At 39.3% G+C, this 25013-nt stretch overlaps 1 protein-coding gene across 10 annotated transcripts in view; it reads right to left on the bottom strand.

Moving 5' to 3' along the window:
• ANKIB1 (ankyrin repeat and IBR domain containing 1) overlaps positions 1 to 25013 on the bottom strand; it is a 168192-nt gene that overhangs the window by 95531 nt on the left and 47648 nt on the right. For 4 of the 10 annotated variants that reach the window (XM_050939504.1, XM_050939502.1, XM_050939505.1 and 1 more), the window contains exon 3: positions 2736 to 3023. The exons of 3 other annotated variants lie outside the window; for them this stretch is intronic. In XM_050939504.1, the coding sequence (XP_050795461.1) occupies positions 2736 to 3023 (288 nt within the window). Of the gene's footprint in view, positions 1 to 2735; positions 3024 to 3691; positions 3781 to 12953; positions 13069 to 21841; positions 21902 to 25013 lie in introns of those variants that run through there. 3 more of the 10 variants (XM_050939510.1, XM_050939508.1, XM_050939509.1) reach the window with 3 other exon arrangements.

Raw genomic sequence — 25013 nt, 5'->3', positions numbered from 1 at the left:
ACGGCAGCCCTGCACGTCCCAACTTGCTCCCCTCCTCAGTCTCCGCCCACCCACCTCTCTCCTCTCCAGGCCCCTGCTTTGTGGCCCTTTATAGCCTGCTGTCCAGCCACATGGCCTAGAGGGAACTTAAGTCCCAACCCTGATGGTCCAATGAGTAAACCTGATGTTGTCAGACCCCAAAGAAGAATCGAATAAATGCTGTTTCCCAATGGGGGTGAGGTGGGAAAAAGGCCAAGGGATGGAGGGACACTGGGGCACAAATAACTCTGGAACACTCGGGGTAAATGGACCCCTCAAGGACTTTCCCCATTGCGAATAATGGGACCTCCTTTCCAATTCTCAGTGACTCAGATGTACCTGAAATGGGATAACAATCAGGGGCCTAAGGTTGCTGGGGTACACACCCAAATGTCAATGGAGGTGTTGTTGGGAACTAACCTAGAGTCCTGGGCCCAGCCACTTCTGTGGCTACTTGGAGCCAACAGCAGAAAGCCCCAGACATTGGTTCTAACCCTGAGATTAAAGCTGACAAGCATCTCTGAGCAGCAGCCAGACGATGCAGAGTCCTGCTGATAAACTGACCTCAGAGGGGAGGGACGTGAGCCCCACTGATCAGACTGAGCCAAACCTCTCAGCCTCTGTTATGGAATCCAAGCAGGAGCAATTAACTGATGCCCCTCTGGGAAAATCTAGGTATGCAGCCAACTCCCATGACAGGAGGGCACGTAGAATGGTTTCTCTGGGATCAGGGGCTGCTCTATAGTGTGAATGCCCCCTGGAAATGTTGAGCAATGGAGAATAAAGAGACAATCAGTGGTATGCCAAAAATATCATATTAAGCTGCTCAGCTTGGCCAATGTATACCCTACACAGGGCACACAGGAATACAATGCACCAAACAGCACTCACTACAGCATTTCTTCTGGACAGGAGTTCTTGAAGTAGTGCAACAATATTGTAAGCCCTGTGATTCATTCCAGAGGTTGGGGAAAAGGCTAGGATAAGGGCTAGGCTGCCTTGATTCCCTTGAGGGTCACTACAGGCATTATGGGGCTTCCTACCAAAGCTACCCAGATTGGGGGTGGGTGAGAATACATTCTGGTAATAGACTCCACCACCCAATACCCAGAAGCAGTAGCGCTGTCCTCTGTAGAGGAAGACAAGTTGGCCCACACCTTGCTAGCAATGTTCAGCTGTGTGAGGTTTCCCCATGAGGCTTTGACTAATTAGGGGGCACACTTTGTGTCTGCCCTGCATGAAGAACTATGGGAGAACCAGGTGTGGGATGGGGGAGGAGAAGAGATGGAGTTTCAACACGGTTATTTCCCTGCCACCCATAGGCACCGAGTTTCTAATCTGTCAGGGGTACTCCCTCCTGCTCTTCTTAGGCCCTGCCCTCACTCTACTCCTTCCCCAAGTCCCTACCCCATTCCACCCCCTCCCCGAGCACATTTCTCCCCCGCCCCGTCCCCCAGCGCCTCCTGACACCACAAAACAGCTGATCTGCAGCTGGCAGGAGCTGCTCGGGGCCTGATCAGTAGGGCCTGTCAGTGGCCAGGAGGCACTGAAGGGAAGAGGAGGTTCTGGTAGGGGGCAGCCAGAGGGTGCTCAGCACCCACCATTTTTTTCCCCATGGGTGCTCCAGCCACAGAGCACCCATGGAGTCAGCAGCTATGCTGCCACCTTCAGCCTAACAGGCTAATTAAGAAATTAATTGAATCCTTAAAATTATGTTGAAAAATGTTTATGGACCAACACCCCAGTGACTGGGATAAATGTTTACCTTACTTGATGTTTGCGTATCGCGAAGTTCCCCAAGAAACCACAGGATTTTCCCCTTTTGAACTACACTATGGAAGGAGGGTACAAGGCCCTCTGGATCTAATGAGGGCAGAGTGGAAACATACAGTGGACTCTCTCTTGCAGGTGAGTCTAAGTAGTACATGTTGGCCTTCTGGAAAAAGCTCACCGAACTCATGGGTTCTGCCTGGGAAAATCTAATTAGAGCTCAGGAGAAATAGAAAATCTAGTATGTAGGCACTGCATGTTGTCAGACATATAGTACAGGAGACCAAGTTATAGTGCTCATTCTAGTGCAGACAAAAACTCGAAGGGCCCTTTAAAATAATCAAATTCAGTGAGTTAAACTATGTGGTGGTACTGTCTACTTGCTCACACTGGGACCAAGTGTATCATGTGAACATGATGAAAGCATATGATGACAAAAAAAAAAAAATCTTGTCCTGGCTGTGGGCAAGGACTGGGAGGGAGAGGATCCCCTCTAAATCTGGGACCATCCTGTCCCTGGACTCCATAACCATATCATATCACTTAAATCTCCACCCAGCAAGCAGAGAACAGGGGTGTGCTGCAGGCTTATCACTAGGTATTTTCCAGTAAGCTTGGATATACACCTCAACCCCGATTAACACAAATTCGGATATAACGTGGTAAAGCAGCGCTTTGAGGTGGTGGGGCTGCGCAAACCAGCAGATCAAAGCAAGTTCGATATAACGCAGTTAAGTTTTTTTGGATCCCTAGGACAGTGTTATATCGGGGTAGAGGTGTATCTCACTTGCTGTCCCCTGGATGGAGATGGGAACGGAACCAACGCTCGAACTAAAAGTTCACCCTTCAGGGTTACTGGGAAAACAGCCCAGAGCCTGGAGACCTCACCAAAAGTTATATTGGCAGGTGCTTTTGGACTCAGATTCCCAGCTCAAATCCGCATTTACCTTAATAGGACTCTCTGAATTACTTGTCCTTCCTTTTGGCCCCAAGGGGGCCCCAACTTCCCTCCAGCAGCTGGAAGATTGATTACTATATGGGACAAAGGAATTTGCCATATACAGATATTTGTATTTTCTGTCACATTTGGGGAGAGCATATGACCCACATAAGGAGGGTACTTCGCAGCAGTCAGACAGCAGGCCTGACTGTAAAGGTGGAGAAATGCAAGACAGGGATTGCAGATGAAGTCTATCTCAACCACAGAGTAGGGAGTGGCTGTATAAAACCAGAACCTGCAAAAAAAATTGAGGTTACTAAAAATTGGCCCACTCCTCAGACAAGTGAAAAGTACAAATCTTTACTGGGATGGTAAGATATTACTGGAGATCCATCCTGTACTTTAGTCCCCTGACTGCTCTCTTCACTGATTTATGTAAAAAGAGTAAACCAGACAAGATTGCCTGGTCTAAACAGTGTCAGCGGGCCTTCTGAGAACAGAACAAAGCCGTAAGTACAGACTCAGTTCTGGTAAGCTCAGACTTTGACAAGCCTTTTATGGTGGTCACAGACCCCTCTGACACAGGGCTTGCGGTGTTCTGATGCAAACTGTTGAAAAGAGGGGGAGACTGAATCCTCATCTCTGTGGCTTTGCTGGTCTCAATTACTTTTGTACGAGAGAGTTTTGATTGCTCATAAACCTCAGGTTTCTCGAATATTTCATGAGTCACCATTTTTTAAAATTTCATTTTACATACAGTAGGTAGATCTTCAGATGAGAAATAATTGGCAAAAGAACACTGTTCAGATAGTACAGTATAAATTCAAGTTGGTCTGAGTTTTGGTTTTAAAAGAAAATTGTTTATGTTTTACTATATCTAGAACTTGTTGCAACTTCAGCATAGCTATTCTGATTCCCTCTCATTACTGCATTCTTCACCCATTTAAAAATAAATGTACTCACAGTTTGTAAATGTCAGTCACAAGTAAAACTGAATCTGTATGCAGGATGGCAGTTTTCTCCTGAAAATGTTGGCTAGATGTTAAATAAACTTCTGTTTATCAGAAACTTATTCTTAACATGTTGAGATTTGATGTCACCTGAAATGAATCGCTTATCAAGTTACTTATACACATATCTGAACCCTGGTCCAAACTTCCCTGACATAAGTGGACTTTCCACTCTGCTCTGAGGAAAATCTGCTGTTACTGAGCTGGATTCTACTCAATTTTTCCAGTTTTATATCTTGTAATTCCACTAACTTCAGTACAATTACTTCTGATTTATGCTTCTGTCAGTGAAATATCAGACCTTCTGTATTTAATCCAAATTTACCCCATCTCTGCAGTTTGGCTTTATGGCTTTAACTCATAACAAAAATACAATATTCAGTCTGTACTTTCTCGCTAATCGTGGCTGTTCCTAGAGTTTTGCTGCAAAGACATTTCTGTTTCAGACTAACTCCTTCTGTTAAAAAAGTCATGCCCTTATTTCCAGAGGGGAGGTAATTCATTATGGCAAATGGCTTGTTAACCATTTATCAATCAGCACCTTCCTACAAGGTTCCAGTACCTAAGAGGGTTAGTCAACAGAATTCAGTCACTCAACAGTGTCTAAGCTGAACCTGTGTTAGTATTTCATATTTGTAATTCAAATGGAATTTTGTTTAGTTTGAGACAAAATATCCAAGGTCAAAAACATTATGCAATTTTTATCTGTAGCTTTCTAAAATAATAGCCAGAAGAAGAGCTCTGTGTAGCTCAGAACCCTGTCTCTTTCACTAACAGAAATTGGTCCAATGAGAGATTACCTCATCCACCTTGTCTCTGAGCCTCACTTGACCTACTACCAAAAGTATGAAGAATGACCCATCATCTATGCAACCCATCATCTATGCAACAACAGCCATTGCATTTTGTGGCAAGAAGCTATTATAAAAGTAATCTCAACAGCAAACTACTATGTAAATAGCACAATTCAAGTCAGAAAATATGTGCTACTCTATAAAAATTCCACATGTGGAAACAGTTTAAGCCTTTTTATAACTGATGAAGACAGTAGAATATAGAATACTGTATACAAAAAGAATAATTTTCCTCCCTAAATGCTCTATTTGCATTGGCAAAATGAAATTTTTATACCAAGAATGTTTCTAGCAAAATCTTATTTTAGTTGTAAAATTCTAAAATAGGAGTTATTTAAGGTGAGCAGTTGAAAAGTTCTGCTCTGTTTAATTCCACTGATCTACAATTTTTGAGAAGTCGTCTGCTTCAGAGATAAAATGTGATATTTATTATGTATTTCGATGTGCTGAATTTAAATATGACAATTAAAACAACTGATAGGCTACTGTTTCTAAGATATTTATGTTTTTACATTTTATGTCTATGTATATTGTGTAGATAGTAGAGTTTTAATCAAATTGTAAACCTAGGTCTTTTCAAGTGTTTATGGTTGCTTCACATGATAATATTTCACCTGTCCTGTTTATGTAACACTTGAAAAATCAGCAAAAGGGTTATATAAATAAAATTTATTATGAAACAAAAGGCAAAAAATTATTATGTACATAGTTTAGTCCTATTCAGTGTCTACGCAGCGCTTCTTGGCTTGTCTCTTGTATTCATTAAATGGAGCATCTCTTGTCACTGTCCAGCAATAGTCTGCAAGCATTGATGGGCTCCATTTGCCCTGATAACCTGCCAGGAGATTCCACTGCTGTAGTCTGGAGCCCAACAGCTCTGCCTTACTCTTGGGTAGTTCCAAATCCCTGACAAGGTCATTCAGTTCATCGTGTGTTAGGAGGTGTGGTTCAGAGGAGGAGGATGGGAGAGAATGTGGGTCCTGTGACATTGATGGTTCAGGACCAGAAGTTTCATCCTCTTCCTCGTCTGACTCAAGTGAGAATGACTCGGGTGCATCAGGAACTGGCAGTCCTTCTCCTTGGGGTACTGGGCGTATAGCTGATGGAATGTTTGGATAATGCACAGTCCACTTTTTCTTCTTTGACACACCTTTCCCAACTGGAGGCACCATGCAGAAGTAACAATTACTGGTATGATCTGTTGGCTCTCTCCAAATCATTGGCACTGCAAAAGGCACAGATTTCCTTTTCCTGTTCAACCACTGGCGAAGATTTGTTGCACAAGTGTTGCAGCATATGTGTGGGGCCCACCTCTTGTCCTGATCTCCAATTTTGCAGCCAAAAGAAAGGTGATAGGCTTTCTTAACCATAGTGGTTATACTGCGCTTTTGTGATGCAAAAGTCACTTCACCACAAACATAGCAGAAGTTATCTGCACTGTTCACACAAGTACGAGGCATCTCTGCTCACTTTGGCTAAACAGAAATGTGTCCCTTTGCAAAATCAAACACTGACAAATAAGAGACCACGACACTCTATGATTTCTAGAGCTGATATAGGGCAATTTGTTCAGCAGAGTGATGTAAGCTTCGTTATGATTGCATCATCCATGACTTCTAGGAATAACATGATACAATTCATATCATGTATGATACAATACCAGCTTCAGATTGCATCATTCATTGTTTTGCCTAAAAAGCAAGTACTGTCCAAACCCAGTCATAGATTTATTCATAGATCCAGTCAAAGATGTATTTTAGTCATTTCTGGTTCAAATTGAGATCCCTTCCCTTTATAACTCACTTATTCTCCGCCATTCCCAAGTCAAGTGTCGTATATACGGACCCAATAGCATATCTTGAAAACTAGAGCCAATCAACAATTTTAAGCATCATTTTCATTCTCAGTGACCCAGAATTAGTAAAGTTGGACTACATTTATTTCAGAAGCATTTTGGCTGTAGAGTAGTGTTCTTTACTGAAAGAAGACTCCTGATTATTTAGATTAGTTCAGATGAAAAATTCACAACTGGATGATCAGTTTCACCGCTTTCCACCATCAGTTGAAGATCAATGACACCAAATATTCTAATAGAGTACGCAGTTTTTTAAAAAGCTTTTTTTTGAAAAAAAAATTCTGCTTTGATTAGTCAATAATACACACATAGTGCAAGACAGATTGTGTCCCTACATCTATCTTGTACTCCTGAATGAGAGTCAGACATAATTCCGGTTCTTATGCTCAGAGAGTGCATAAGGACAGTATGAGGCTAGCATCCTCGGGGGCAATAGCCTCTCCAAAGGAACATGGTTCCACTCCCCAGTGTTGACCAGAAACATCAGCCACCACTGCGGTAGGTCTACACTGCATCCTTGTCAAGGGTAGCACAATGGTTGCACTCCTCTATGGCTCCTAAAAGCACTACGTCTGTCTGAGCGATGGTGGATGTCACAGCTGATGTAAACATTCTGAGAGTGGATTGGTATGAAATCACTAGAAGGATCAAGGCATGGTTGGTCAGGCCTAATGGTCAGAGTCCGGAGCCTGGAACTAGAGTCAGGGTCAGAGACAGGTCCAAGCCAAGGTCAGAGCTATAGCCAGGCATCAAGCTAAATATCAGAGTGGGAGAAAGAGTCAGATGCCAAGTCACGGGTCGAAGCCAGAGTCAGCATCAGGTGCAGAGCGTAGGAGCAGGAGCCTGGAATGAAATAGGAACTGAGAACAGATAGGAATCTGAGATAAGGAAAGCAGGAACAGGCTGGGAGGCAGGTCTCAGGAGTAGGGCAAGTACAGATGGTCCAGATCAGCAGCAAGCCAGGGATTCACTTAGTTGCTCAGACAACTTGCTGTGCCTTCTACTGGTTTAAGCAGTGCATCTCAGCCGACTGGTGGGGCTGGATGTCTCCCCCAATCAGGAGCTTCATGGGTGGGAACGCTTTATGAGTTACACCTTCACTAACCCCCTACTCCACTTGTTCAGGGGAGCTGTTGGGTGGCAGCCAGGGTCTGAGAATTCCTTGGGGACCCTCAGCACGGATTTGAGGCCCATGATCCCTCACAATCACAGAGTACAAAAGGAGCAAAGCGTGGGTAAAGAGAAACCTGTACACTGCTATGGCTAAAATTAAAATCTTAATTAGAAATTTTCCTAAAAATCAAGAAGTACTCAACTATCATTCCCACAGCACCTTGAACTCAGTTACTTTCCCCCATATAAATTAATCTGTAAATTTAACAGCATATGCAGCAATACCAATATTTCAAATCCACAAAGAGGTGGCAGCCTGGGTTCTGATTCACACACTGTTCAGATGAAAACTGTGCCAGAGACCTTGGAGATTGAAATGGAGCTTGATTATTTTATTGTTCTAATATGAGAGCACAGATCACCCTTTAGAGAACAGTGAAGAGGCATCAAACATTTCAAGCACTTATCAGAAGCTAATAGCTTAACTCCCACACTGAGAATACTGATATTGGTTTATAATCAGAAAGTTTTACCAATATCCAATAAAAAAGTAAAAACAAATCCATAAGAAGTATTTTCAGAGGTTCATCAACTATTAAAGATTGATTCTGAAAACTAAGTATGAGTTGGTTAAAAGCCGGAAAAAAGGAAAACAGCCAACAGATTTTAATTATTGTCTCCTCCACAATGATCTTCCACAGGATTTAATAATTAAGGACATAGAATGAGCCACCAAGTAATGGCACCGAAATGGTGGGGGGGGCCTGGGGCTAGGCACTCCTATTTTTAAACACGGGCATAGTTTGGGGAAGCAGGGGGCAGTGTTCCCCTCCCCTCCAAACTGCAAGTCTTGGACAGGTGCAGAGTGGTGCTGCAGCAGCTGCACTTCACAGTGGGGCAGCTGATTACCGTTATCAGCTGTCCCACTGCGATGTGCAGCTTCTGCCTGCCCAAGGCTTGCAGTTTGGGTAGGCAACGCCACCATGAAGCATAGCCCCTGCTGGTGCCATTCCATGACTGTCTGAAGCATGCAGTTGGAGGGGTGCATGGTTCAAAGTTTTAAATCAAATAATTAAAGAGTATCAATATTAGCCTATTTCCCTCTGTGTAATTCAAGGCATGCAAACGTTTATGAAAGAATTTTAATTTCATTTTGTATTATCAGAGCCATAAGAGTATTTTATTACATCCTGCCTGCAAGGCAGATTTTCTCATCATTAAAATCATAGCTACATCTATGGAAACTATCAGCAAGTCTGACTTTTAAAGCAGCATTTTTCTTTTTATGCTTATATTATGGCTATTGTAACCCACATGCTTTATACTGCAACATTTCACTTTGTCTGATTTTCTTTGGGCCAAACAGTGGGGAGAATAGAGATTTTAGTTCTATGTTGAGTAGCTGTTTCTGCAGCTGTTTGGAAAGATTTCATTGTGAGCTAGGTTTCTTGCAGCTCCCACACATAGTCACCAGCTGAGAGCAGAGAATCAGAGGTTGGGAGGGAAAGGTTATAAATATAGGAGTTAAATACAGCCATGTGGACTCAGAGGCTGATTAATGCAAGACCAGGAGATGTGTCTGATGTGAGGGCTGGGTTGAAATATCTGTTCCAATATGGATATAGCTAATTACTGTTCCACTGTGATGTGTTTTTTGGACTTAGAAGAAGAGCTGGGAGAAGAGCATTTGTCACCTCTAGAGGCTACACAAACTATGGAACTTGTTTTAACTATTCACTAACTGCTTCAAACTGGGATTCCTTCACGATCCGAGAGAGAACGGGGGCAGAGCTAAATGAGGCAAGAGTTTATACATTCTTACCTGACTTAGCTGGCCTTCTGGGGAGATAGTTGCCTTATAGAAATTCAGTGAATGGAAATTTTATATGCTGATCCCAATACCTGTACGTTGTTACAGGCTACATATTTCTGTCTAACCCAAGCACTGGAATGCTGCTAGCTGTGAAGATCCCAGACTGTTTGCTGACAAGGTTCTGAAGTGTTTGAAAGATCTGAAATGCTAGCATTCCTTGCAAACTCTGAAAAGTTTGAGAAAAGGAAAAAGGAGAAGAGGGAGAGAGAGGAGAAGTGTAAACGTTATGTTGAAAACTTGTATTTAAATATGTAATAGCTACAAAGGCAAGGAAGTCTGTATGATGAACACCAGTAGATTTGCTGTCTATTAGCATTTATTTAAAAGTTGTTCAGAGTATTTCAAGTACTCTAAACTATTTACAATGTTTTACAATATTTATAATGCTTTCCATATACATTAAACATTTACTCAGATCTACACTACAGTACAGAGTCAGGTCAATACAAGGCAGCTTACCTCAACTTAACAATGTAAGCATCTATACTAAAATTCCTTTTCCGCTGTGTAAGTGCCCCATGACTCCAAATCAATAACTCCACAAGAGGCAGAGTGTTAATGTAGTAAGGTCAATGTGGTGTCAGTGTAGACACTGTGTTGCTCTCAGAAGCCATCCCACAATGCCCCACACTGACAGTACAAGCAGCGCAAGCACTCCTGGTGAGGACGCACACTGCTGACACAAGGGCATCGCGTGGACAAGCAAAAGGGATTTAATTACTGCAGCAGCTGTATGCTGACATAATTTAGGTCAACAATTTTGTAGTGTAGACATGCCCTAAAACTGTGGTAATTGCTCTTTGAAGTTGACTGGGTACAATTAGCACCTACTTTTCAAGGGTTTACATACAATAACCCTGAGGTTTTAACTCTGCGTACTGCTTTCTGAAAAAGTCTTGAAAAGTCTGTCCTGAACTTCAGCAAAGAGTTAAGCTCAGGTATGAGAAGAAGGGGAATGCAATAGTTAAACATAGTATTGCCTCAGAAACTCATGACCCCGTTAGACAAATCAGAATGATCTCATAGGCCTGGTCTACACTGGGGGACAGGGGTCGATGTAAGATATGCAACTTCAGCTATGGGAATAGCGTAGCTGAAGTCGACATATCTTATTTCAACTTACCTCCCATCCTCATGATGCAGGATTGACAGCCGCGGCTCTCCCGTTGAATCTGCTTCCTCTTCTTGCCTTGGTGGAGTTCTGGAGTCAACGGGAGTGCGTTCGGAGATTGATTTATCGTGTCTAGACGAGACATGATATATCGATCCCCAATAGATCGATTGCTACCCACGGATCTGGAGGGTAGTGTGGACGCACCCCTAGATTCATGCATGTTATCAGGCCACTAATTCTGATTTAGAAGGACTACTGATGAAGGCCATTGATTGCTTAAAGACTGAAGAATCTGCCCCTTTGATCAGTATTGCTCTACCAGTTTATACTATTTCATTTTTAAATGTCAAGAAAAAACAAGTATACAGAAATTACATTTTTTAAGTTATCAAATTTTGCTAACTACATGTTTTGTATTTCTAATAGTATTGAAAATTTAGACACCTAACTAGTTATATATTAAGACTTCTCTAACTAATGAAGTATCAGCATGGAAAAGCACATGGTTGTGATGGAATACTGGCTGAATTGTTAAAAAGCATAAGGGATGAATGCTTGAAAGCCCTTTTAGAGGTAATTTAGAATATGTTTGAGAAAGGAGAATTGCCAGATTTTACAACCTCACTGTGTATCCAAATCCCCCAAATGAATACCACAACAGATTGTAAAGATTCTACAGAACAAGCAAGCTAGTATCGTATGCCTTTTGGACGTTTTTGCAAGTTGTTCAAGACCAAATACAAAGAAAATTTTATAAGAAAATATGTGAACAATACAGCTTTAACTGTGGAAAGGTAGTAAACGCCATTGTAACCCTGAAGCTCATATTAGAAAGATCAATTGAAACAGGGAAAACAGTAACTTGTGTTTCACTGTCTTCCAAGAAGAATTTGACAGAATCTGCTACTATGAGCTGTTCAATATATAAAGATCTGCAGCACTTCAGGAGTACAAACTCCAAGTAATGAAACAATTATACTGGAATCAGATGGTGATTATAATGGGAGATGATCTTTGAGATTTTCAAGAGAGGAGTGAGCCAAAGCTGTACGATGTCACTGACTTTATTCAACATTTACAGTGAATGTTTGATTAAAATTAATTGAGAAAAAGAAGATATTAAGATAAATAGAAAATGAGTGAATAACAGGGTGAATAAAAATCGATTTAAAAAAAATTTTTTTTATAAAATGCTTTTTGAGGGAAAAAACCTACCTTAAGATAGTTTTAATTAAGATACATTAATAGCTCAAAGATCTCTCATCATGGAATAGGTATTATAAATTCTAATTCTATAGTATGAGACAATAAATTCATGTATGTTTAAGAAAAGTTATGTAAATGAGTTCCAATAGATCATGGATTAGGGACCCAATCTTATGCCGTTCCAGGAGCTTCTGTATAGATTATTTAGGTTAATTTTTTTTATCTACCCAATGGGACTCAGTGCTCAGTCTAGAAGATACCATCAGAGAGGCTTAGTTTTGCAGTTCTCAAACTGCGGATTTGTGTCTCCAGAGATAACATGCTTATTAACAGCAAAAATGTTTTTAAATAAATAAATTTAATACATAGAGGTGAGAAATAGTAGACCTCAACCCTGTTGTCCCTCTGCAAATTTGTGTACATAGAGTCAATCCCTTACTTCTCTCTAAAAGTGCAACGTTTCAAAAAGTTCGATGAATAGAAAGTTGTTGGGGGAGGAATAGAGCTGGACAAGCATTGAAATCTGGAGATAAATGTGAGAAGGGAGGGACAGGCAGTAGAAATAAAAGTGAAACTGTTTGAGCAACATATTCCAGAAAACGAGGTCTTTCAGAGTGCAGCCTTCACTGATTTAAGATCCACCATACCATTCTCTCACTAGAAGGGAAAACCTATAATGGCAGCAGGCTGTAAAAGAGACCCAGTTTGGGAATATTTTAATGACGTTCTTCTACCTGTGGGTAAGACAGGCATGCGTGCAAAATGCAAACAGTGCAGCAAAGAAATACAAGGCCTGGTTGCCCGAATGAAACAACATAATGAGAAGTGTTCCTTCTCAGGAGGAAGCTGTGTTGAAGATGATGAAAGGAACATGTCTGAACATGCAGGATCTTTAAGCTGGTAAACTTTTTTATTTCATACTTCTTTCTTAAGGACTGCCAGTCTTCCTTCTAGATTATTCTTGAATTCTCATGTTTGAGCAAAAAATATAGTTGTTACTCTACGGTACAATCATTTTAGATGCAGTTGTGATAAAAAATAAATAGCAGAAAGAGACAGATCTTCCTTCTACAATTTCACCTTTAAAGTAGTACTGAGTGTCAGTGAATGAAATGAGTAATACTAAATGAGCAGTATGGTAATAATAATTAAATAATTGCATTGACTTATTTTGTTCAGGAGAATCCATCCTCAACATACAAGATTCTGAAGACTATCCACCTTCAAGATCACCATCATTTTCTATAGTTTCAGTTATCTGCCAATGATAGCATTTCAGTCACATCATGTATATCACATAGCCACAGTATAGCACCTGTAGCAAAAAGAAAAAAAACAAACCATTTCCATCATCCAGAAACAACCACAGAAAAGTTTGTGATAAGAACTAGCAGATTACAAAAAGAGGTAATTGATGAAAAAATTGCCCAGTTTATTTATGCAACAAACTCTGTAAAAAAACAAACAAACAAACAAAAAAAAAAACAGGAGTACTTGTGGCACCTTGGAGACTAACACTGTATTTGAGCATAAGCTTTCGTGGGCCACAGCCCACTTCACCGGATGCATGTAGTGGAAAATAACCCACACTTCATTAACATGGTTCAATTATTAAGACCAGGATATAGTCCACCCAAAAGAGCAGATGTCAAAGGCAAACTGCTGGATAAAGTGTATGAAAGAGAAATTGAGCAGTGTACAAAAAGTCTAGAGGATAAAATTGTTAACCTAAGTCTTGATGGGTGGAGCAATATCCACAATGATCCTGTTGTAAGTGCTTTTGTGACAACAGAAGAAGGGAATGTCTTCCTTACAGAAACAATTGATACATTAGGAAATGCACATACAGCAGAATACTTACAAGAAGTAGCAGTAAAAGCTATAACAAACTGTGAAAAAAATTTCAAATGTCTAGTACGCAGCTTGGTTGCAGACAATGCTTCAAATGTATCCAAGATGAGAAGAAATTATTTAGAAGAGAGAGTCCCAAGCTAATAACATACAGTTGCAGTGCTCATTTGATGCACCTTCTAGTCAAAGACTTTATTTCTGTTCCAGAAATAAAGGCTAATGTTAACATTGCGAAATAGTTCCGTAATAACCACTTTGCAGCAGCAGCTGTTCTGAAAAAAAATGGCAGAAACCAAGTTAACTCTCCCACAAGATGCACAATGGACTCAGTAGTGGACTGTTTTGAGCACTATATCAAGAACTGGCCTAATCGGATGACAATTTGTGAACAAAATCATGAAAAATATATATGGTACCGTCACAGTCAAAGTTCTCAACTTTGGGCTTAAGAGAAATCTTGGACACCCTGAAGCCTATATCAGTAGCCTTGCACAAAATGCAGGGAAAATAGCTGTTTTATTGCTGATGCTGTTGAAATTTGGAAGGAACTGAGTGAGATCTTAATAAGAGAAATATGCAATGACAGAGTTAAATTACAAGCATTAAAAAAATGAATGGGACAAGCACTATCTCCAGCTCATTTTCTTGCAAATATTCTCCGTACTTGGTACTAGGGTCAAACCTTAACTGCTGAAGAAGAGGAGCTGGCTATGACATGGATATCCAGCAATCATTCCTTCATAATGCCAACTATAATAAACTTAAGAGCTAAGGGTGAACCATTCAAGAAATATGTTTGCTCATGATGTTTTAAAGAAAGTGACACCAGTGAACTGGTGGAAGTCACTTAATCACTTGGATTCAGAGACTGTTGAAGTAATAATCTCACTTTTAACAGTAGTAGCTTCTTCTGCTAGTATAGAAAGAATATTTTCTTCCTTTGGACTAATTCATTCCAAACTGAGAAATCATTGGGGGCCTGAAAAAGTAGGAAAGTTTGTTTTTCTTTTCCAGATTCTGAACCAACAGGAAAATGAAGGTGAAGACAACGGAGTTAGCTGCAGAAGTCAATATTTTAAGTTTCTCATGTTGACTTGGCCGACATAGATGATATAATTTTTGTTTTTAAAAAATAAATATTTCATTTAACTATTTTAGTTAAAAACAACTTTAACAAAAACAAACTTGATTTTAAAAAACGTAAATATTTAACTAAATTCATATGCTCGTTTTGTTAAAAAAGTATAAGTTTGTTGGTGAAGAAAAAAAATCCAGAATACATAACGTTGTTGTTTAGTTAAATAAAATAATTTAAATGTCTGTCTGGTGATGTTCTTGTACTAATACAGCATGGCAAGAAAATCCTCCAAATATTAATGATTAACCTGTTGAATTGGAGATAGATATTTATGAAGTCATTGCGAGGTGAACTGCTTCAATTACCTTTGGTAAATGAAATAATTAAAAAAATCATTCGTTTTCTGATACAGCTGTAAAACTAATCTGAAAAGTTTTCAAAATAAATCACTTTAAAAATGTATAGTGTGTACCTTCTAAAAATGAAACCTACATCTATCTCTGAGGTGTAAAAAAATGTGTGTAAAGGTTTTAACAACCAACAAGAATGCACTTTTATGTAGAAATCTATGATTAAATCGAGTCTTCCTGACTAGTGATTTAAATCATTATTTAAATCAATTTGATTTAAATGAAATCTACCCTGCTCCCAAGTGTCCAACTCAGGTGGACACACTGAAGGGAGCTCACAGTGTGAATCAGGGATGCTGACAGCTCAGAGGTTCAGTCCCACGAGGCAATGAAGCTAAGTAGCTTACCCTAGTGAAAGTGTGTAACCTTAAAGGGGTGGGGTCCTTGCAGGGACTGTTCCAGAGCTGTTCAAGAGCACTGGACCTGTGGATCTGTGACACTATATAGAATCACTCTGTTACTGATACGTTATGCTTTACTGTCACTAATGTCAAATAAGCATTAATCAAGTTTTTGTTAACAACAGCAGTATATTCTGACCACTATGTCTGGGTTCTTTTTCTATGGCCACTTACTTCCAACCATCAACTGATGGAGATGATCATCAGAAATTTTCTTTAATAAGTACAGTGAAAGTGGCATTTTGGTTCAAGTAAAACATCTAAGTACAAAGAACATCAGGATCCAAGGATTATACTGATGAATCACCATTATCCAAGGAACTGCATACTCAAATGTAGCATCTGCTAAAACTAATGCCCAATATGCTGTTTACCTCTTAAACCTACGAAATGATGTAAAAATCTCTATTTTACAGACGCCCACTGAAATTAGTTCTTTTTGATCTCACAAAATTATAAACACAATAAGATTTTAAACTAGGGCAATATAAATGTCTTTTCAAGTTCACAGATTGTATTTATTTGTGTTCTCTTCACCAAAAACAGCCACTTATTTAGTAATAAAAAGAGATCTGAGTCTTGCAGTTCAAAAGTGGATGGATAGGAACTAGGTATTGACAAACCGAGTTTCTAAGAAATAAGTCAACTAATATAGCAAAAGGAACAGATGTCATCTGCTGAAGAGAAAGCTGGGATAGTCACATGGAAAATTTTCAACTGGACATATTTCCACACCAAAACCAAAAAGTTAAAATCTCCATAATTCAAAAAAAATACAAAAATATATGTATTGAAGATTTCAGTTTTTGCATGTGCAACATCAAATAAGTAACATAAATCAATAAATTTTCAATATAACAAGAAAAAAATCCACCAGTGTTTCAAAGTTACCTAATGAAGACAACAGATTCATATGTCAGAGTTGCTTTGGCCATGTACTGAGTGGTTTTACCTGCCAGTTGTCACTAACCATGCCGGCTATCAAGAGCTCCGCTTGAAACTTTTCTTTTTCTCTCTCAGTTCTGCTCAGGAAGTACATAACAACAAAAATTTAGAGAGGAACAATAGTGTAGGAAGGAATGGTCATCTTGTGGTTAAGCAGTGAATGGCATGGTATTTTCCAGCAGTGGTTTTTCCAGAGCCAAATACTGTTTTTTTCTGCCCCAGAAAAAAAGTTTTTAAAATAAAAAAGGACTTAACTGGGACTACACAGCACAATACACTTAATTTTAGTTACATATTCAAATTGGGGTTGCATAAAGCAGTAGATTCAGAGATTTAGAGTTGAATGAATAAAATGTAAAACCGTAGTGGGTGTAATACTAATGTATGTATTTATAGTACTGAACATCAAAATGTCTGTATGTATTTTGGTTTGGTATTTTCTTAAGTAAGTTACACGTCATGATTCATTTCAGTTTTCAATATTATATAAATGAAAGTCAAAAATATTTGACTATGTGAACGTGACAAGAATGCAGAGTTGCAGGCCTGAAGCATGAAGCAATCAGAAGTATGCAGTTTCAGACTGCCAATCCATGTCCATTTGGCCATGTAGCATTCTGCAGCAAAAGACCAACTTTGATGCAGTGAATAGACCAAACCTATTCCTCAGTTTTGAATGGATAATCTTTTCAAACTTTGGATACATTCCATACTTGCTGAACCTGCTGGACACTGATTCAATTATTTTTCCCAGATTCCTAGTTTAAATCGGGTTTAAGCCAATATATATCAGTGCTGTGTCCTAAACTAGTTTTTCGATGGGAAATCGCCAACCCTGGAAATTGGACAAGATGTCTAAAGAGGGGAGACATTTTGTCTTTCCTCGTCTAAAACTTCAAGATACAATACTCAGATCACCATTTACATGGTAACAACACAGGTGACCTGAACCACTTTACACATTATAGAACACTTGTCTCAACCAAATCCCAAAAAATAAAAAAAAAAGGGAAAAATAAATATTTCCTGTTCCCAAATCACTGGAAAATATACTGAACTCACCATGGCTACTTCCTCATGAGAAAAGATGCATTAACAGTATGTCTCAAAAATTATTCCAAATTCAGCCAGGAAACTACAAGATTGGTTCTATCCTAGATATAGTTCTTTGCATAACATCTTAGCCAGCACTGCTCACACTCCACCAAGTTCCTGATCCCCATCAGTCTGAGACACACACCATGGTTTGAACATCAGTCTGCACAGACCTCTTCCCAACCCACCACTCATATAAGCCCCAGAAGAGTTAGTCACCAAGATAGCGGGAAAAGGAATCAAGGAGGGTGTGTGTGTGTGTGTGTGTGTGTGTGTGAATGAAATTGGCCAAGATGGTCTTACCCTATCTGTGCAATACTGCTTGTGATGTTAACACATTTTTGGTCATATCTTTCTTATGCAACACACTGGCAATCTCACTGAAATTCCCTTTTATGTTATTAATTTGCTCGGAGATGCCCTAGTAAAATGTCTGAAAGATTTATCAGAACTCAAGAAGAAAATGCTGCAATATACATTCTTCAGGAAGTCACGGAGGAATTACGTTCTTATTTGAAACAACAGGAAATTTCACACTAGGCAGATTCACCTGAACCATCATCTTTTCAATTCATATGGAAGCAGCACATACTTCCCTAGTAAATACTAATTAGTTGACCAACACTCTCTTGTGGAGGCTTCTCAGCCAGACAGTAAACACATTTGCCAGCCCAAGACTTTGTTCTTGCATGAAAAGCCTAACAATGTTTTCACCTCCAGGTGGGTTGGTATTGTCACTGAAAGATGGACACTAGAGAAAAATTTTTTAAAAGCACCTTTCGTTGAACTTCCCCCATCCTTCCTCTTATCCATACTGAAACTTTTCCTATAAATTGTCATCCCTGCTGTTCATTCAAAGAGAGAAAGTTATTTCTCCTCCAGATTCTTCACAGCTACTAAATGAGGTGCCCTGTGCTGTAGATCTCTGTTCTAAATCTGTCACTAAGAAAAACTCATTTCCAGATGGAAACCTTTGCGCTTCTGATCAAGAAAATAGTCCAACAGGACTTTCTCAGATCTGCTGATCTCCCTCAATATCCCCAACATCTCCACCAGCAAAGCTTCCTCCACTTCAGTCTAGGACCAAAGATCACAGTTGACAGTAATGCACTTTGGTCGTTGTTCTTCACCTTGTGTATTCACAAGATATTTAACAAAGTAGTATTGAGCTTGAGAAAAGAGGTGTAAAGGTCTGTCATTACTTGGAAAGCTTCCTGGTAAAACTGAAAACATCCAAAGTCACAGCACATCATACACAGCAAATTGCCACATCCCCTGACATACAGAAATGAAGTCTCTAAATGAGAGCCATCCACAATTAAGGCAAAGCTGAGTGGCTCAGCAAAAGATTGGAAACAATATTGTCAGAAAATTATTGAGTAGATGGCATCCAAATGCTTTCTTCACTAACTGGATCTAGTCACGGTTTAAAAAAAAAAAAAAGTGTCCCATTTTCTCTTCAAAACACTGAAATCCACAAGAATGGAACAAGAATCTGCTCAAATTTCCCTGGACAGGTTTTAAGGCACACGTCTTCTCTTTAGTCCCTTTAGCCTAATAAAAAAAAAATTGCTCCTCCCCCTGCAAAAAAATAAATCTATCCCCACATGCTAATTTACACAATTTTGTGTTTATTTACTGGAAAGAGCAAATGAGACTCAGGACTGGAAAGAGCAAATGAGACTGCTTTTTGGACCACTGAAAGTTTCATAATAAAATGCTGGTAACTTAAGGGGGGGAGAGGGGCGGTTTGGACAAACTTGCTTACTCTAATGTCAAAACTCGAGTTATGGCCGACTAAACATTCCACTAAAATAAATGGGGCAGCTACATTTCTGGGTAGGAAATCAATGCAATTGGCTTCAGATCAAACAAAACACCAATGTATTGATTACCAAACTGAACTTAGCATCCTGGAGGTAATTTCTACATTTTATTTACTGATTTTAGCATTTAAAGAAAGGAATACATCAACTCAGAGCTTTGCTTGCCAGAAAGGAATAGAAAAATATAAGCAATTCAAACATCTTAAACACATTCTCGTTGAGTCAGCTGAACACAAAAATAAGATCAAGTATTTCAGCAAAATTTTAAAATGATCCAAACAAATACAAGTCCCACTTACTTTGTCCTCCACTTGGAAGAGGAGAAAAAGAAGAGACATGGAGAGATAAGGATGCAGAAATAAAAGTTGGCTACTGCAAGAGGTTCTTCCTGAGTATGTCAGCTATTTTAGTTTTTTCAAGTAATATTAATAATTGAAACAACTGAAACCAGGCCATATTGCGTAACTAGTGTGAAGTGGACTTAGATCAGAGGAGAATTCCTCTGTCATCTCCAGCCACTCTAAGTCTGCTGAGGGCAGCTCCACCTCCTATGCCAGCAGTTCCTACCACTCTTGGTATAACAGGATGTGCGACACTGGCTGATCCAGTGTCAGCTTATGCCAAAGGTGTCAGCTGAGAACTGTCAGACTCTCAGCTGGAAACCAAGTCAATTCACTTGCGTATAAGTACAGATCCAAGTGATTGTTAAATGTACAAGAATGTACTTGGTGTTTAAACTTCATGAAAACTAATGGGATAGTACATGTATTGTTTCTACTTATCTGTATCCTGTTATAATGCAATAACAAACATTTATATTGTAACAAAAATAACCCATCAAACAAGAAAGAAGCCTTAAGTAATGCAAATGAAGAACTCCAACAAGAAAAGATTAATTCCTGCATATTTGGAAGCATATGGTCATTCTGCCAGATAATCGGAGACCAAAGCCTCTAAATGTGCTCCTCTCTCTCTCCCAATCAAAGAAAGAGCCCACATGGGTACTAACCCTATCGGTTTGTTTTTTTGAGACAAAAAAGTTGTAAATGTAGATTCAGGAAAAGATCCTTCATCTCTGGACTCTTTGGATTCTAACAGGACAGAATAAAAAGTGAGAAGATTCCAGGCAGCCTCGAGAGACTTTTGGGAAATTGGCAGATTACCACATCACTGCTACCATTTGGAATTATGGACCTTGATTTACCTGTATATATATATATTTTACCAGATTTAACATCTCAATAACTCATTTCTTTTCTTAACTAATAAACCTTTAGTTAATTTACTATAGAATTGGCTACCAGCACTGTCTTTGGTGTGAGATCTAGGATGCAACCTGATCTGCGTGAGAGACAGGTCTCTTGGGACTGGGAGTAACCTGGAATGTGAGAGATTTTTGGTGTGACCGTTTATCACAGTCCAGCTTGCCTGTCTAAAGGGACTGTCCCTGACTATTATAAGACTACTGTAGTACTTTGGGAGTTCACATTTAGTACTGGGTTTGTGAAATCTAATTATAGAACATATCACCAGTTTGGAGTGTCTACCCTGAAGTAGGCACTCATGGTCACATGCCACTCTAGGTAGCATGACAGGTACATCAGGACATTCTGGGGACAGTGTGTGTGCCGGACAGGAAGGAGATGCAGTGGAGTGAAGTGCCACTATGTATGGTCCTCCTCTAGTATAAACTCCCTGAGGATGCCAGCAGCCTAAAATTAGAGCTGCCCTGTGTAGTTCTAACTCGTGTCTGGCCTTGGTGGCTCTGAATCTAAGAGCTGCAACTGGCTTCCTGCAGATTCACCTCCCCTCAACATTCAAGTGCAGATCAGCCAGAGAGGAGAATCTGCGCAAAGATCTTTAAGTACCTTATATGTATACTACTCAAAAGTATCAAATCACTGCTTAAAAAAGGAACTCCATACCACTAATTGAAAGCTGCAGTTTACAAAGACTGCATATGCTCTTACATGGCAATATATAAAATAAAAAATTAATTTAATCCAGTCAAAAGTATTCCCAAACCATTTAACTACATAACCAGATTCAAGTTTCAGTTTAGCGTATACCTATCAGTTAAGCTATAAACGTACAAGTTTCATTCAACTATATATAACCAATAACCAGTTTCAAGTTTCATCTGGTTCAGAAGCACGTGGCTTCAGAACTGCATTAAATTCCACTCACATCCAATGGGAGTCGTAGGTGTTCAACATCTCTGAAAATAAGGCCACTTTTATTTGAGTGCTAATGTTAGGACATGCAAATCTGAGATTTTAGACTTAGAGGCTTCTTTGAAAAGCTAGCCCTGGATATTATGGACCAAATGGGTGTCATTTATTGTCTAAATTTCATTACTTGCAATTAATAATTGAATTAACTGCAAGCTAGTTTCCTGAATCCTCTTGATACCGAAGCATTAGATCCCATTTTATTGAAAGAATTTCTTAACCTATAACCACTACTTTTGTCATTCACTCACTTGTTTCAGACACTGTCCTCCTTCACATCTGTGGATATATATTCAGGGAGACTTCTTCCCCTAAAATGTAATTACAGTAGAACCTCAGAGTTATGAACACTAGTATTACAAACTGACCGGTCAACCACACAGAAAGGAAGGAAGGAAAAGCAAATACAGTACAGTATTGAGTTAAATGTACACTACTAAAAAAATAAAGGGAAAGCTTTAAAATAAAATTGGCAAGATAAAGAAACTGTTTGTGCTAGTTTTATTTGAATTAAGATGGTTAAAAGCAATATTTTTCTTCATAGTAAAGTTTCAAAGCTGTATTAAGTCAATGTTCAGTTGTAAACTTTTGAAAGAGCAACCATAACATTTCCCTCAGAGTTACAAACGTTTCAGAATTACAAACAATGTCCATTCCCAAGGTATTCCTAACTCTGAGGTTCTATTGTATGTCAGAATCCTCTTCAATATTTATCAAGCTAAGTAGCCTCAAGTTACAAACACTGACTTGACTTTTCCCAAGAATTGAATCTTTTTAATGTAGGATCTTTCATTCCTTGGTAAAAATCTTTGGGGTCTTTTTCTGCTATTTAGTTTACCAATGTGCTTTTCTAGAGTTACCATTACCTGCACAATCTTACTTTCCATGTACTCCAACCTGACTTCCTGACCACTGAACCCACAGAAGGAGCTAGTCAAATCTGGATTTAAATTTGACGAAATACTTGTTTACCTACTTAATGGAGCAACTATTGAACTCCTGTAAGTTTGAGAATAACAGTGTGTACTTCACACCAAATAAAACACAGATAGAGACAACAGAATTTAGTTAATACTTATGTTGTTAAAAAGTAGAGCAGATATACAAAGGATTCAGGGCGCTGGTCTGTACTTAGTGGGGTTATTAATTTCAAGTGATGCAATTAAACATGTAATAAGTGCATTTATGAGAGCTGTTTTGTCCCAAATATATCATGTTCTAAGTCCTGTGTATGAAACTCTGTCCAAAGAGCATTAAACTTGATCAAGATACAGTACAACACTGGAGCAGATTTAGGACAGAGAGTCTATAGAATGAACCAAGCTGATGCAGGGAAAGTGTTCCCATACTACTATTTTTTTGTCCTTTGACATATTGCTATTCCATCAGGGAAACAGCTCAAAGCAAAAACAAAAAACTCCATGAAAAAAGAACAAACTTCTACAACCAACAGTTTGGAGAAAATGTGTCCAATTCCATCATGGAGCCAATCCCACTTCCATCTCTCATTTTAACTGACAGTTTGTGAGAATTTTCCAGATAGTGAGTAAAGGATTATGCTGAACTGTTCTCTTTCCAGACATCTGAAAATAAAAGCACCTCACTCATTACTCAGCTAGAAGCTTCTTCAGAAGTCCTATAATTATATTATAAAGCAGTTTACAAATAGGTATTGGCTTCACTTTTAAACTAAAACAAAAATATAGATGTCTTAGTTCAACTCTTCCTCACCATTTCAAGTCTATATGTTAAAAATGCAACAATGCTTGCTCAAGACAGTTTTACATGTAGTTCTAAGTGTGGAATTTTAAATCAGTTAAGCATTCTAGCTGGCTGAGTATCCTTTACTGTATTATAGTCAAGGGAGCTAGATTTATTTTATTTTATGATTTTAGCTTTTTAAAGCCACTTGGTGCCACTTATACAGTGCAAAGTGTCCTTAATAGACTGGAAAATCCAGATCCTTGTCATGTTTGAAATTTTAATATTGTTTGAGAAACTTAGATAATTGACTGTTATTTATTTTTAAAAATAGAGCACAGTCTGTAAATATTGCTAAGCCAACCTGGCACTAGAAAAGGTTCAGAAAAGGACAACAAATGATTAGGGGTTTGGAGAGGGTCCCATATGAGGAAAGATTAAAGAGGCTAGGACTCATCAGCTTGGAAAAGAGGAGACTAAGGGAGGCTATGATAGAGGTATACAAAATCACGAGTAACGTGGAGAAAGTGGATAAGGAAAAGTTATTTACTTATTCCCATAATACAAGAACGGGGTCACCAAATGAAACTAATAGGCAGCAGGTTTAAAACAAATAAAATGAAGTTCTTCTTCACGCAGCGCACAGTCAGCTTGTGGAACTCCTTACCTGAGGAGGTTGTGAAGGCTAGGACTATAACAGTGTTTAAAAGAGAACTGGATAAATTCATAGTGGTTAAGTCCATAAACAGCTATTAGCCAGGCTGGGTAAGGAATGGTGTCCCTAGCCTCTGTTTCTCAGAGGATGGAGATGGATGGCAGGAGAGAGATCACTTGATCATTGCCTGTTAGGTTCACTTCCTCTGAGGCACCTGGCATTGGCCACTGTCGGTAGACAGAAACTGGGCTAGATGGACTTTTGGTCTGACCCGGTACGGCTGTTCTTATGTTCTTATGAGTATTTCAGTGCCATATAATTCCTAATGTGACCCACTGGTTTAATAGTAATTTTTCTGGCGCATACTATTTTTGCTAATCCATTTCACATCCATACCATCCTCTCCCTTAGATGTCTTTATAAGCTCCATGATTTTTCTCATTTTACAGACACTGAACCTTGTCTCTGAATTTGATCAAGATTAACATGTTCTACTCATTGAAATACTTAATGCTGTCTTGCTGTGTTTGTTTGGAGAAGGGAGTCTACCCCTTTTATTCTGGTAGCTGAATATAGTGTTCTCAAGATGGTTAACATAGTGGTTTCTTAAGTGTTCAGAAATAATTTTCCATTATTCAGCAGATATGTATTAATAGTAATACAATAACTACTCCTCTCACAGGAAATATCAAGCAATAGAGCTTGGAATGCAGGAGAGTGAAAAGATGACATATATGCACAAGATACAGGTCTGTCGCAACTTATGCGCATTTAACATGCACGATTTCAGCTTTACACTGAAGGGCCGGAGTCCGGGGAAGCGTGGCCTCAAGAGGAAGAGAAGTGGCCTCAAGATTTAAAGGTCCTGGGGCACCAGCTGTGGCTGGGAGTTCCAGGGGCTTTAAATTACCCAGGGGGCTCTCAGCTGCAGAGGTGGCTGGTAGCCCCAGGTGCGAACTAAAGGGCCCGAGGCTCCAGCCACCGTGGAGCTCCAGGCCCTTTAAATGCTAACTGCCAAAGCTGTGGGCAGGATTTAAAGGGCTCTTCCGGCCTCCCCACCACAGCGG

Source organism: Gopherus flavomarginatus, chromosome 2 (genome assembly GCF_025201925.1).
Source record: "Gopherus flavomarginatus isolate rGopFla2 chromosome 2, rGopFla2.mat.asm, whole genome shotgun sequence".
NCBI classification, from domain to species: domain Eukaryota; kingdom Metazoa; phylum Chordata; order Testudines; family Testudinidae; genus Gopherus; species Gopherus flavomarginatus.
The sequence above is the reverse complement of the archived record's forward strand: the minus strand, read 5'-3'. Positions and strand labels throughout refer to the sequence as shown.